This window comes from Chionomys nivalis, chromosome 13 (genome assembly GCF_950005125.1).
Source record: "Chionomys nivalis chromosome 13, mChiNiv1.1, whole genome shotgun sequence".
Classification (NCBI taxonomy): Eukaryota; Metazoa; Chordata; class Mammalia; order Rodentia; family Cricetidae; genus Chionomys; species Chionomys nivalis.
In genome coordinates, this window is record NC_080098.1 from 17,630,239 (window position 1) to 17,646,358 (window position 16,120).

General features: G+C 39.2%; 1 protein-coding gene across 2 annotated transcripts in view; it reads left to right on the forward strand.

Annotated features, from left to right (window-relative positions):
- Cubn (cubilin) overlaps positions 1-16,120 on the forward strand; it is a 206,569-nt gene that overhangs the window by 162,836 nt on the left and 27,613 nt on the right. For both annotated transcript variants that reach the window (XM_057787625.1, XM_057787624.1), the window contains exons 55-59: positions 510-666; positions 2,549-2,698; positions 5,309-5,509; positions 7,538-7,664; positions 11,605-11,822. In XM_057787625.1, the coding sequence (XP_057643608.1) occupies positions 510-666; positions 2,549-2,698; positions 5,309-5,509; positions 7,538-7,664; positions 11,605-11,822 (853 nt within the window). The remainder of the gene's footprint in view (positions 1-509; positions 667-2,548; positions 2,699-5,308; positions 5,510-7,537; positions 7,665-11,604; positions 11,823-16,120) is intronic.

Here is a 16,120-nt window from a genome sequence, read left to right on the forward strand (position 1 = left end):
AATTAATGAACTTGACAATAGGAAAACAGTAGAAAAATTAAGAAAATTGATAAAGATTTTGCAAGACTGATAAAAATCAAAAGTGGCAACACAAATCACAGGTACCAGATAGAGTGGAATTAAGAGAGGTAAGTGTCTTCCTGCAGCTACTACAGAGAGATTTAGACTGCACAGCATCCTTGGCTCATTTTCTCTAGTCACTTCCTTCCTGAATGCCTACGTAGAAGGCAGGGTTACCTAAAGTAGACCAATCAGAAGAAGTCCTCACTGTCCAGCTCTATAAAATCCAAACACAACCTCCTTAGAGCAACCAGGATGAAACAGAACACTTAGAAGGCAGCTTTAAAACCATTCTCAAAAGAAAATATTCCAGATTTGCATGTGGCTTACTTAGTCTTATGGTTTTTCTTTTCCTATAGAATTGAGTACAATTATATTCAAGCCTAAACCTGTTAAAATATTGGCAGGTGAAAACTGTTAGCATTAAGTCATGTTTTTGACCCCATCAGGTCTGGGGAGGAACTTTGGAGACCAATGATACCCTGTTAGCCACAAGCTGTGGAGATGTGGCTCCCAGTCCCATTGTCACATCAGGAAACATATTCACTGCTGTCTTCCAATCTGAGGATATGCCGGGCCAGGGCTTCTCTGCGTCCTTCGTAAGCCGTAAGTAGCACTGGAATCTAAGCTGTTGAGGAAGAGCAGGTGCCTCAGATGGACTTGGGGAACAGTGTGAGAACCCCATCAAGATTGTCCTGATAGTAATCCCAGGAAGGACCACGAATGAGCCACCTAATTCTGCCAGAACACCCTCCTTCGAAAGTCAGTGAGATTCAGCCACGGCTGTACGTGCCTATGTTCCAGAAAAGGCAAAGGCAGGAAAAAATGGAGTTTGAAACCAGTTTGGGGGAAAAGATAGAGTGCTATTGGAGCTGAATTCAAACGCAAGTCATCTGAGTATGATCCAGAAGGTTCCACGACTCTGACAACTGAACACAAATTAGGTTAGTGGAAACTGTAGCAGTTTCCAAGTCTAGATGCTGTGGCCCGTGTGTCTGGATGAATTAAATCACGGGGCCACATTTACAAAGCATTGCTCAGGGAAAAACTTTAGAGAAAGAATTGGAGGGAATAACACAGTAAACAGCTATCTCAGATGTGAATAAAAGAAGGGTGATGGATAAGGGAGTAATGATGGCCAACTTCTGATTTAGCCTGGATGTTCAGATGACCTGTGTGTGTGTGTGTGTGTGTGTGTGTCTGTGAGAGAGAGAGAGAGAGAGAGAGAGAGAGAGAGAGAGAGTCATTCAGTGTAAAAGGATATATACACTGTCATAATTTACAGTCAAAGGGTGGCATACATTAGCTAGAAGTATATGAAAACAAATGCTGCCTTAGTAACGCACAGGTATTAGTTTCTGCAACAGTGTGGTTTAACCTAGGGGGTTTTATACACCAGAAAAGCGCTACTTTAGAACTACGTTCCCAGCCCTTTCCTCCAACACAGTGTCTATCTAAGTAGCCTAAGGCAGTCCTGAATGAAGCTCCAGTGCAGCACAGGCTTTCCTTGGGCTAACACTACTGCCTCTGCTTCCAGAACAGCGGGGAGTCCAGCTGTGTACTATTGCCCCTGCTTTCTGTATTTGCTGCAACAGTCTGATAAATATCATGACTAGTATATTAAACAAGCTTTAAAAAGCAATTATCATTATTATTATGATTAGATTTAAAAGTAAGGAAGTAATAGTTTTCTAATAAGGACATTTAGAAAACCCTTTATCAGCTCTTTAGGTGATTAATATAATACTTTTCAAATAAAATATAAAGTAATACTGTGAGCTAAATCACACTGTATATGTGTGCATGTGCATGTATGTGCTTGTGCACGTGTGTGCAGGTGTATCTGTGTATAAGTGAGTGCATATGGGAGCCAGAGAACAACCCTGGGTATTCCTCAGGCACTGCCCTTCTTTTTTGTTTTCTTTTTTTGATGGAGAATCTTGTACTGGCGTGCAACTCACTTCATAGGCTGGACTGGCTGCTCAGCCAAGCCTCAGGGTCTTCCTCACTCTCTCTCCCCACAGCTGGAGTCCCAAGGGTACACCAAGAAGTCTGGCTTTCTTTTCACCTGGATTCTAATACTGAGCTCAGGTCCTCATGCTTTCAAGGCAAACAGTGTACAGACAGATTCATTTCCCCAGGCCTGCAACTCATTCTTATATGGTTTGTTTCTTTATATGAACCATATTTAATCTTTGGTCATTTATCGTCTTAAAAATATTGCGAGACCTGAAGTGTATTGTGTGGCAAAATATGTACTTACTTAGCATCTAAAATTCCTCATGATATTCTAGTAAGTTCTTGTTTTGCACACATATTGACTTATAAATCAAAGAGTCATTCCCTTGGTGCTCTTCCTCCATTAAGAGTATCTCAAGAAATTTCTGTAGAGACTTCATGAGATGGCAAACTTATATCTTTCTCTTTATGAAGTAGTTGCTATTGATGATAATGAATCTCCTGATGATGGATTTTTATTCTTGTGTAGGATGTGGACGTAGGTTCAATGGCTCCAGAGGTGACATCATCTCTCCAAACTTCCCAAAACCATATGACAATAACATGAACTGCACCTACTTCATAGATGTTGAACCTCAGTCTCTGATCATCCTGACCTTTGTGTCCTTCCATTTAGAAGGTATGTTTATTCTTTTCCAAAACTTGATTAATTTTTTACTGATTAAAATTATGTATCTATAGTGTTGCTATAGGACTTTGATAAAGGCATTGCTTGCAGCATGGCTATTGTCAAGTTAGTTAAAGTATTTACTAACATACAATTTTTTGATTGTGAGACCATCTAGAATTTATTCTCTTAGCAATATTCAGCTAGATAATACATCATTATTAATTATAATCCACATGTTGTACAGAAGATTTTCTGAATTTATTCATTTTGCAAAAGTACAGTTAAGTATTGTGATCTTTGATGGACATCTCCCCACCCTAACATATAGTAACCCCTGTTCTCCTCAACAAGTTCGGCTGTTACTGTTCTCCTCAACAAGTTCGGCTGTTTTAGATTTCACAGAGAAATGAAATTGTGTGCTATTTGTTTTTCCTGAGTATGTTTTTTTCAATCAGTATAATGCCTTGAAACTTATTCATATTGCCACAAACTACAGTATTTCCTTCTTCAAAAAGAGTAGTATTCCATTGTGCTCATTCAGCTGTCTTTCTATGTGTGTCATTCTCTTTATTCATCAGGCAAAGGATCTGAGTCGATTTCATGTCTTGGCTATTATGAATAATTCTTCAACAAACATGGAAGGATAGATTGGTCTTTACCACACTGACTTCATTTCTTCTGGGTGTAAGCCCAAGAGTGAAGCTGCTGAATAGTATTGATCTATTTTTAACTTTTTGAGGGCCCTCTTTTCCATAATGGTTACACCAGTTTAAATACCCACATATTCACCATAACTTATCTCTTATCTTTTGATAATTGCCAAAGATTCAATCTATTTCAAGGAAACAAAAAAATAATTAAGCTATTAATGAGAAAGATGTAGGCACAGTAGTCTAAAATGATCATTTGAAGACAATAATAAACATGTTCTCAACTGTAATGCAAATGCAAATAAAATTACAAATAGAAAATTATTTTCATCTCCACACTGAGGACTGAACTTTGGGCAGGAGCAGCAAGCACCCTACAACTAAGCTAAAACCACACCCATTACTTTTTATTGTAATAAAAAGTTTTTATTTTAAACAAGGTCTCACTTAGCTGCCCAAGCTGGTTTTGAATTTTTATGTAGATCAAGCAGGCCTATAACTCCTGCCAAAGTCTGCAGAGAAGCTGAAGTCATAGGCTTGACTTTCTTCTGGTTTTTAATAAACAAAAGTACCATTTTATGTATTTCATCCAGAACTGAAAGAAAAAATAATATAGTAACTTTAAAGACACAGGCATCACATAAAATTGCTTAAACAAAATGCATCTGGAGCCTGTTATATTTTATATAGCCTCTATTTTTTCCCGAACACAGAGGATTGAACTGAGGGATATACACCAAATTTGACAAGTAATCCACCACTGAGCTAAGTCTCCAGGCCTATTTTCCCTTGTTGTTTTGAGATGGAGTTTGGCTAATCAACTCAAGCTGGCCATGAACTTGCTCTATAGACTTGGTTGGCCTCAAACTTGCAATATGCCTCAGACTTGCAAGGAGCTGGGATTACAGGTCTGTGCCATCAGTCCAGGTGCATAACTTTTAATTCATTCATTTGCATTTATATTCTACATACATGCGTGTAAACATACACACCTACAATTAGACATCCATTAAAAACTATCCAGAGAGATAAGCAATTCTGTGAGTCTGAATAGGCACTCAATTGATACTGAATGAGTGAATAAGTTTGGGGTCTGCTCTGCTTTCATGAACGAGCACCATGGGACTTCCTTTCGCCTATGTTCTGTGATCTTCACCTCCCAAGTTCTGATTCCTCCGTGGGAAGAGGTTCCTAAGAAGATGCACTTCTCTGCATCAACCAACTCTAGGGAAAGGGCTGTTGGTTGATAAACAGTAAGGTTGTTGGGTTGAACCTCCTTTGCTTTAAATTAGAAGACAATGATGATGCAAATTTATAATCTTCAAAGCCCTAAAATTGATAGTTGTGTGACTTATTGGAAAGGGCTGTCAGGAAGCATCAAGGAATTTCTCAGGTTCTGCTCATGGCCACCCTTATCTTTACTTCTCTGTGTGAAGTCTCTCTAAGTCTCTCTCAAGAGCAGCACTGTTGACATTCTGGGTGATTTGGGGGGTGGGATTTTGTTTTTGTTGTTTTCTTTTTTCTTTTTGTGACAGAAAGGCTCAGAGTATGGGAATGGTCGCAGGTGTGTTAAAGCCTGCTTAACAGCTTCCCTGGCCTCTATCTCATTCTCCAGTGTGGCAGGGAAAAAAAAAGTCTTCAGATATCCTATTTCCCCTTGGAGGCAAGTTGCCTCTGGTTTTATTATCTCTAGGTAAAAGGAATGGTTCTGTAGAGGAAGAAACTCTGAGTAACAACTGAGTTTATTTATTATAGCGTTCTACCTGATTTCTATTTTTTGTCCATGTTTGTCTCTTGGACAAATATTATTTCATCTGGAAATGAAGTTATATATTGATATAGGAAACCACCTCTTAAATTTGGTTATAATTTTTGGATCAGTTACAGAACTGTGGTATTTTGCCTGTTTATAGCATCACTTGTCTACAGCATTTCTGTTCTGATGTTGGTCATTCTCTGTTCTGTGTAGATCGCTCAGCCATCACTGGAAACTGTGATCATGATGGCTTGCACATCATCAAAGGCCACAACCTCTCTTCCACTCCTCTTGTGACTCTGTGTGGTTCTGAAGCCCTGCATCCCCTCACTGTGGCTGGCCCAGTGTCACTCAACTTCTATTCTAATGCGTATACCACAGACTTAGGGTTCAAGATTTCCTACAGAATCACCTGTGAGTAACCCTACTGTTATGGTTTGGAATCATTTTCTGCTGTTATTCACATAAGAAGGTTTTATGATTCATCATATGTCACCAAATTAAAGATTCAGAGACATTAGTGCAAAAAATTATCAATTAGGTACATGATACAAAAGGCGGTATTTTCCTTTAAAAATAAACCATTAGGGACTGTAGAGATGGCTCTGTAGCTAAAAGCACTTACTGCTCTTTCAGACTTAGGTTTGGTTTCCAGTTCTCACACAGCAGCTCACAATGCCCTCCTTTGGCCTCTGTGGGCACATTTTACATGTAACGCACATACATACAAGTACACACACATATAATGCATAAATTAATATATATTAGATTATATATATCTACATATAATAGACACTTCTCCTGAATTTTAACTAAAATTACCCTCTTAAAATAATTGAGATTATTTTTGTAGCATTATCTTACAGTCATTCAGTAAAACCAGCACACAAAACTGTTCCTGGGTTTGTTTTGTCTTTGCTTGGCCACATGAATGATTAATGGGAAGAAATAAGGTAGTTTATTTTCAAATAAGGCAATTTGCCCATCTACAGAGAACATGATTTACACATGAAAAGAGTCTCATAGCTTGGTCTCAGCAACTCACGTCAGCAGCTAGAAAGGATGATCTCTGACGTTTGCTATGCCTGATTGCATCAATCTAATAGAGCACATATTCTCTTATGGCCTCAGATGAAGAAGAAGAAGAGGATTTGTTTTATTCTTAACTACTACTTTGGAGAATTAAGACACACACACACATATATGTGTGTATTCTTCTGTTCATTTACTCCTTATTTTCCTAAAGTACAGGGAGCACAGTTCAATCCCCCTTTAAGTATCACTTAAAGAATGTTGCTGCTACTGGCTTCAAACCTTGGTAGTGTGTGGAGAAGTTGTTCAGCCACTGACAAGCTTCTAGAGATCATGTAATTGACATTGAGTGAAATAAAGCAGTTGCTACCGATATGGCATTTAATTTGTGGCTGCTATATCCAGAAGTCAGAATGTATGAAGACTTTTGGCACAGAAAAGAATTTGCCCTGTAAATGGGCAGAGTTAAAGCCAAGCCAAATAAACAAAAGCCTTAAATAAAAAGCCACAAATTGTATCTAATCTTGGTGATATGTTAGTGGAGTGTGTTCATTGGTAACCATAGAAACATCATCAAAATATACAAACTTCACGTAATTTTAGAATTCTAAAACAAATAAGCATGCTCATGGGAATACCATCATTAGGTGCGAACATCTGAATCTGGCTGGATACAATCCATGTAAAAACAATGCCTTATTAGTTATAATGGTACGTCATTATATTTTGCGGTGATTGCATTGTTGACTGCTGGGTATAACAAAGGGCTATGAGCTGTTAACGGCTGGGTCAAATATAGTCATGCTTATCGAAGGCAAATAACACAAATTTGGGCAACAATAAGCTTTCCTAATTTCACAACTAAATACAAGTCTGTAGACCCTAAGAGTGAGGCAATTGACCCACAGAGGTAGCTGACTTCTAGCATTTTACTTATAACATTTATCCCTAACACAGAGGCCCTGAATCTGTGATCATTTGGATTTCTACATTGCAGTCTTCCCATATGAATGGAGCACACCTGGGGTCTGCCTGCCTTATTTGAGAATCCAGTTGCCACACCATCTCTCTGTCAATCTGTCATTTAGAGTGACGCGACAGATATCCCAACATATAAAAAAAAAAAGTCTTTCTTGTTGCTTTCATTCTGGTTTTTGTTTTTCTTTTACTTAGACTTACCCCCCTCCAAATGCTTTAAATGTTCTTCTACATTTCTCTCCTTTTTCTCCTGTCTGGGAAATTCAAAATTATTCATAAACACAATGAAGGAGATTAAGGTCACCTGAAGAACAATTAATATGAACTCTTTTAGGGGGCAGCAAACAATAGCTTTGACTAATCCCCCCAAAAGATTTGCCCATGTTATAAGTAATAATTAGTATCTGTTCATTTGCTTGTCTTTTATTACAGCCTGTGGTGGGACCTACAATAAATCCTACGGGGTCCTTAGCAGTCCTTCCTTCTACTCCAGATACCCCAATGACGTCTACTGTGTCTACAGCATCAGCGTTAGCAGCAACAAAGTGATTCTGCTTAGGTATGTGAGACAGATTTGCCTTGAGAAAATCCTTTGGCCTTTGCTCACAGAAAAGCTTCCTTACTGATGGAGCCCGTGAGTTCTCATAGTGGCCTAGCTGGAATTTGGGGATAGGTAGAGGGATCCCATATGGCAGGAAAGCCTACAAGGTAGTCCTCTCATCCTCTGCAGAATCCAGGGGGGACTGAGGTTAAAATGGGAGCTTGGCCAGTTAAAACACTTCTTGTAATTTCTTAACAGTTTGACGGAGCTTCCTATAATGGTTGTCAGCTTAAATGCACTCCTTAACATGGAAGAGGGTACAAAGGACTAGGAAAAATGGTTGCCATTTGTTCAACATTTATTATACACAAGAAGCTTTGCTCAACTCTTTCCTCAGGTGTTTTATTGTGCTGTTAAAACCATCATGATAAATACGCAAGCACACTTATATGTGTGTCTTTAAAAGGTCACACAGCTTTCCCAAAGTAGCACATATTTAAATGAAGAGCGAAAATTTGACTCCATGTCTGGTGTCCTCCCAAATCCGTGTCCTGAGTAATTTTACTGTCTTTTGTCTCTTAAAGATAAATATTATGCCATAATATTTGTTTTTATTTGTGAATTAAAGCGACTCCAAGCTGTTGCTTTATGTGGATATATTACATCACTAGTAAATTATCTCTCTGATTCTCCTTATTCCAAGTGAGACTGATTGAAAGGATGGAGCCTCCATTGTCCAGAGGGATAACGTGCTAGGCTTCTTTCTTTTAGGATGGTTGATGTCCAGCTCTTCAATTTCACTGAAAGCTGAAATTTTCACCATGAGATAGGAAATCTGAAAGTTAGACTAATCGCTGGGCAATACAGAGTTTCACACACAGAAGCTTGACAAGCTGGGACAATGGTTACTCATCTGTCCCTGATTTGTCACTGATAGGTTCTTTCCTGATGATTTATGAACTCTGAAGCTTACTTTCAGCATCTTGTATGTCTGTTGGGTCCATGAAGTGTAAGGCATGACTCATCAGATTGATTTAGCTCCACGAAAGGAAAGTGGTTATAGGTGGGGACCGTGAGGAAACTGTCAATCCCACCTGAAATTCTTTGTGGAGAAAATGTGCCATAGGGATAAAGGTCCTGCAAGTTTTAGGATTAAAGGAACACAAACTGCCAGACTACTATGAGGAAGAGACCAGAGAAGAGATTGCTCTCCCAGAATGGCAGAACAGGTACAGCTTGTCTAGGGTGCTTGTGCTGGTGTGTGTTTCTTACGTGTACAGGATGCACAGGTTGCCATAACAACGTGCAGATAAATGACTTTGATGCAACAAAATGCTCATAGTGGAGTCTGGGGGGCTCAAAACAGGCAGTTTCAGCGTCAGATGGTCCAATCTACTTCCTGGTTTACAGAAGAAAATCTCTCCTAGCTTGTACTTCAGCCGTGGAGGGTTGGGGGTGGCATTCTCAGAACTCATTCATAAACACACCAATCCCATTCACAAAGACTGAACCCTCATAATTTAGTCTCTTCCAAGAGCCCCTACTTCACAACTCTGGTTGCCTAGAGTTAAGATTTCAGCATAGGAATTTGTTGGAGAAACATCGAGATCATTGTTTACAGAGACATAACATTTATGTATGTAAAACTTCCATACATACATGTTTTCATTTCCTGCCTGACCCTGAAGATCAATGGTCACAAGTTTTTCTTTATTTTTGGAAAATTATTTACAGTGTACATCTAGTAGTTTTAATTCTATGACCAGATACTGCTACAGAGATTGCAAAGGTGTATAGTATTGCAAAGTAAAACAGTATATACACAGGCTTTGAAAACATGCTGGACACAAATGAAAAAATGGACTTTTCTAAGAGTTTTTTGTGTGTTTTGGGGTAGAAAGTCAGAACAGATTTGGGTGCCCCTGAAAACTCAGATTTTGTCATTCTTTTTAGATTTTTCTTTTGTAAAAATAAATGTGTTATCTATGCATACACAATAAAATCAAATATATCAAAAATAACAATTAAAAACAAAAAATGTCATTGGAAATGGTCTTTCTCTTGCTCTGGAATAATATTCTCTAAAGAAAACAGTAAATATTACATTTGATGAAAGGGATCAGGTTTTTTTTTTTGGTATGGACCTTCATCATCAGTTTGAAAACACTTATCTGACTAGCCAAAATTCTTTAGGGAAAGACTTAGGGTTATTTTAATGCTCATAAAAAGGAAATGTTTAGCTATTTTATATTTCAGAATCATTTCATATTGTCATATGTTCATTAAATCTGCTAGCAGAAATTTTTGAGAAAGCAGAAATAAGCCTATCATATGGTTCAAAAATAAAAGCACATATAAAGTCTTCCCTTTTGGGGTATCTAGGAATCATTTTCAAAGCATTTAGGAGGCAGAGGCAGGTTGGATCTCTGTGAGTTCAAGGCCAGCCTGGTCTATATCTGGAGTCCCAGGACCCTGTCTCACAAACAAAGCAAAACCAAAACCAAACAAACAAACAAAAATGTCAAAGCAAAGGTGTGGAATAAAATACTAACCAAGGCCATCAGAGGAAAAGTCAGGATAGATTTGTCAGGAAGGTTGAATGTGGTAGCAAGCAGCCAAGGCACACTGGTTTAGCACGTTACTTCTCTTTGGTATGAGTGGTTTCAGTGTGGCTGACAAGATGCTTGGCCAACTGTGCTCACTCAGTGTCCCGGGCAGATGGGAGCTTCACTCTTATGTTTGCTCCTGTGATTCTCACTGACACAGAAAGGCTGTCTATCAAAACAAGCAGGGCCTTACCTTCTGCTAGCATTCCTATAGCCAGGCTATGTCCTATGGCCACACCAGACTTTGGTGTGTGCACATGCAATCATCCCTACCCAGTGCTCGGAAGGCAGGGCAGAGGCTGTGCCGGGAGCCTCCAGTGATCCACTCAGGGAGCTATGTGTGAATTTCTTTTTAGATCAGTCCAGTGACATAACAGAATTTAGTCATTCTTTGTTACCTCTGCTCCGTATTTTTCAAACCAAAATTATTTCATGTTCTTGTTGTATAAAATCATAACTTAATTTTACTGAGGATATGCTGTATGCCAGATGCTGTAATTTGGCTGTATCACATTGTTGCATTGATGGTTCTATAAACTTCGTTTTAGAAGAAGGAAACAAGAGGCTGGAAGAACCACAATCAAGCTATATAAATCAGAATTTCTTTCATTTGTCTCAGTATTCTTCACATAAATAAAGAATGAGACAGCAGTGCCACTTACCAAATAACACAAGAAAAATCGAAGAGGAGGAATATAGTTTAGGTGAAACTCAAAAACTTTGCATGTTATTAGGATGATAACATAGGCCAGCTTGTCAACATTCAATCTTAGGAGCTGTAGGCAGGCAATGGTAACAACAACAACAAAAAAAATGCTGGAAGGAGTCGTGTTCCTTGAAGGCGTAGCCACTAGTAACTTGCCCTTGTTTAAGGAGTAACACCCTGTCCATAATTATGCAAGCAACTCTAGTTAAGTGCTATAGAACACATCAATAAAGCACATGGAAGCAGTGAGATGATTGCTAGAAACAGAAAGGGAGTCAGTTGGAGAGAGGTGGTTGAGAGAATAATGGGGAGATATGGTCAAAGTGTATTATGAATGTAGGGATTGTGAAAGAATACAAAATTATCTAAAAATTGACTTCACTTGAACCTAGGTCTAGATTGTCTTAAAATGCAGAATTGTATTTTATTCATCTTTACATCATCAGGTCTCATCACAGTTGTTAGTATATTACAGTTACCCAACAAATAGTGGCTTCATATTTGAATACACCTTGTTTATACGATTTCTTTCCAATTCTGTGTTGTCAGTCTCTTTTTTGTTTTTATTCAATTTTATGAGAACTACAGGTACAATTTAATAGGCACACAAAAAAGGACATGAGAAATAACCAGGTGTACTTCACAGGTTCAGTGATTTTGAAGTTGCTCCCTCCCCGCTTTGCGACAATGACTACCTGGCGGTTTTCGACGGTCCTAGCATTGGAAATAGGTCCTTTGGAAAATTCTGTGGTTCCACGATTCCACGGGATCTTAAGAGCACCAGTAACAGCCTGACCCTGCTATTCAAGACGGATTCTTCTCAAACAGCAAAAGGCTGGAAAATAAGTTTCAGGGAGACACTAGGTGAGCATTTGAGACATGAAAGTCTTTTTCTTGTTACTTCTACATTTCTTCTTTGTTTAATTTTTTTCTCCGAGTTAATCCCAGCTGATTTTCATTTGAACACAGAAGAAGCCCAGCTAGAAGGCCTCATTGACAATGGGTGCTTTACTCCTAGAGTGGTAAAGAGTCTTGAGAATGTATGGAATGATCTTGTGGCTATAAAAAAGGAATGCTTCAAGAACCTAACAACCTAAGGAAGGAAATAGGAGCTTAGGACAGAAGTCCTGGTGGGAAATGGCCAAGGGTCTAACTAGCACAAGTGGGAATGTAGGTAAAGAAAAAAATTGAAATAGTAAAGGTCTTTAGAAGGCCAAATGCATCAGAAGTGTAGCGTTTGGAACTTGATGGGACATTACAAGGGAATGCAAGTTGAAGATGTGGTCTTAAGGGCCACTCGTTGGATGATGATGTTATGTAAGTCTACTCAGGTGGTACCTAAGTCTATTCTTAGTCATGAAGTTTGCCATATTTGGGGCTGGTGGGCTTGTCAGGTACTTAAGTAAAGATATTTAAGAGATGGTTGAAAAGACATTTGGGATGGAGAGGGTGGTCTCAGAGTCATTGTGAGATGGCAGGATGGCTAAGGGTGAGGATAAACTGAAAACAAAAGCCCAGTTTATTGCCACTGTATATGAAAGATAATAATCTGCCTAAGATTAGCTTTTTAACCTAGCTAGTTCTCTGCTTATACTAATTGCTTAACTGTACAATTTTTATTGGACTCAGGGAAGTATTTTGATTTTTTTCCTTGAATATTGATGTAACCAATGTTCTGAGATCTTACCAATCCTCAAGAGAATCCCAATCTCTGAGAAGATTAAAATGACAGGAGAACTTTCCCACAATAAATCACCTGGGCTCTTTTCCCAGGATTTTCTCTTTGCCCATGGCCGATTTCACCTTTATCTCCGTGACACAAAAACAGAGCTTAACTTTATTACGTTTTCCTATGTCACACTTTCTGAATTCATTTTTAAAGGTTTTTATTTATTTATGTGTATCTATGTGCATGTGTCTGCATGAGTATACATGCACATGTGTGTGCAGATGTCTTCAGAGACCAGAAAAAGGTACTTGGAACTGCAGTTATGGGTGTCTGTGAGCTGCGTCTTGTGGGTGCTGTCATGCAAACTCTGGTTCTCAGGTTCTTATGACTGAGCAGCAAGAGATCTTGACTATTGAGCCATCTCCCCAGCCCCAATAACGCTTTCCAGGAGGGGAGTGATCAGACAGACGTTGATGTTTTTTAAGCTCCTCATAAAGAGTAGATACTGCGATACTTGTATCAGAAAGGCACTTTGCCACTTACCCTTTTCAGCTTGAAACAACAACTTGAAAGCAAGACTCACAAGACACAGACTGTAGCCTTCCTAGAATAGTATAGGTGAAGCGGTATATAAAACACTATAGACTACTTGAAAGGAAAGACTCACTTTTCTTTAGATATTTTAATTTTGCATGAAGGATCTCATGTATTGAGATGCCCCTGTGCCTCATGTGAAAAATTTTTATCACTTTCCCATCTGTATAAATGCCATTGTCCACTTGAAGACATTCCAGAAATAATTTAATTATTAATTGCACTTTTCAGTGAGAATATGAGTATTGTAATTTTTTTTTTTTTTTTTTTCGAGACAGGGTTTCTCTGTAGCTTTGGTGCCTTGTCCCAGAACTAGCTCTTGTAGACCAGGCTGGCCTCGAACTTCCAGAGATCCGCCTGCCTCTGCCTCCCGAGTGCTGGGATTAAAGGCGTGCGCCACCACCGCCCGGCGAGTATTGTAATTTTTAATTGGGTTTTACAAAGCTTTCTAGCTCACACAACTACATGTCCTGGCCAGGCTAAATAAGTTACAGTTTTGTTGATCGTTTGCATGGTGAGGAAAAGGAGTAACGAATGTCATTGCAGTTCTCGGATTTCCAGAATCTATTTATTACAGACTTCGCAAAAAAATAAAAAGTGCAAAGTCAGCCTCAGCTAGTCGCCTCCACCTTCCTCTTCCACTTCATCCACTTAAACCATCCCGTATTTTCTATAAGGAGACAGACTGTGGACCAGACTGCTTACTTCTCAGGCTATCCATCTGCCTTCCCTGGTAAAACCTCATGTAAAGAGGAGACCACTGTAGCCCTTGACATTTCTGTTTAGTTTTATCTCAACTAGATCGCTAAGTGCAGCTTTCACGGCTTTGCTGTTTAGATTACACAGTTGACAATAATTTATGCACATCTGCTTTGACTTTTCAAAATTCTGTAAAAAATCAGCTTATGTACTTATGTGACAGTCAGTGCAGCATCTCCCTGTGCATTTAGTACATTAGTGTTTCTCATTCACTGAGGAAATTTGGGGGAACTACCCACAGTGGGTAGTTAGTACATTGAGGGTGAAGTTGTTTCTTCTTCCGTTTGTGGAATTATTGCTCAAGTGTGGCGATAGACGAAGGCAAAGCTGACAGCAGGAGCTGGCACATAACCACGACATAAACTTTTCTTGCATTTCCCATGAGTGTCAACATAACATGGGTAACTGAAACAAGAGGAGCCAGAGATGATTGTGCCGAGCTCCCAGGATCCAGGAAAATGAAATTCTCTAAAAAGATGAGCATTTTTTTCAAGACCAAGTGTTCATCTTTTTTCAGATCATCAATGCCTCTGAGATCCCAGTCGTTCTGTGGGTTTAGATGATGTATGTCAGCTCTACAGGGCAGAACTCACAATGAAAGCACTCTGCTTTTTCCTAACACTCTCTGCTAGCTTAGTCTTAGCCTCTCCTTTGCCAACAGAGCTCACTTCAGCCATGGCCAACTTTCACATGTCAAAAATAAAACACTTCATCTTTGAACATATGTTTTTACAGCTCATGCCTCCATGCCTTACTCTGTTGACCTCGTGGCCAAGTGTCTCGCTGAGTCTGTCATGATGTTGTAAGTCTTTCATGACTACTCATTATGTTAACACACATCTTCTAGGGCCAGCGCTAGGTGTGTACTTTCGGTTCCATAGTCATTTTGTTTTTCTTCTTTCTTTTCTTTAGTAGTTTGTATGTATATGAGTGGGGTATGCATGTAGGATGCATATCTACATGTGTGAGCATATGGAGACCCAAGATTGAGGCAGGACTGTGCTTCAATCACTCTTTACCTTATACATCGAGGCAGACTCTCTCAATTGACCCATAGCTTTCCAGTGTAGCTAGTAAAGCTAACAGACTTGTTTTAGAATCCATCTTCCCAAGGGCTGTGATTCCAGATGGGCCGCCTTGTCAGCCCAGCATCTACATGCAATATTAGGTACCCAGCCTCATGCGTGCATAGCAAGCACTTTATCCACTCAGCCATCATCCTAGCTCCCATTCCCCCTCCCAGAATGCATTTTGTATCACTTCAGCACAATTCTAATATACAGTACTAAACTTGGCTCAGTAAGGTTTTGTGGGCATTGGAATCAAGAAAAGCCCAAGAGACAGGAGTTCCTGCAATCCAGGGAGATAAATCCCTGCCCCTGGAGATAAAAAAAGCTACATCAGGGACCTCAGTGACCAGAAACACATTTTTTTTTTAAAAAAAAAAAAAGGCATGCAATATCTTTAATATCTTTTCTAGAAAACTGACTGCTTATATGCTTTTCAAAAATTATTTATTTATTATGTATATAAGAACATTGCCTGCTCTTTCAAAGGTCCTGAGTTCAATTCCCAGCAACCACATAGTGGCTTACAACCATCTGTAATGAGGTCAGAAACACATCTTTAACCTCTCTGCCTCCTGTGGATTGCAGTGAATATGCTGAGAATGGGGACCACTATCTGTCTTCCTTCACCTGGCTTATTAGTCATGCAGAGGTGAGTCAGGCAGCATTAAAGGCAAACTCAGGGTGAGAGAAAGACATGAATACAAAAACACATATCCGGCAAGGACAGAATGAATCACAGGTCGGTGAAGGCAGGAACATGGCCAAAGGGAAAGAGCCGTGTGCCAGGATTTAGGTACCCAGGATACAGGTGACTCATCATATCACTGCCTGAGATGGAGCTTTTGAGAAGCCCTAACCTCTCTCTCTGCTCAATTTTCATCTACTAAAGAAGATTAGCTTGAAATATTATCACTTTCCATTTTTTAAGAATCTATTAGAGGTAAAGTAGTTTAGTTCCTGGAACATATTATAGCTGTCCTAAACTATATTTTATAACTTAAATCAAATCAGAAGTTAAATTCTAATTAAATCCTAAGGCAACATAGAGGACTCAGACATAAATATTACTC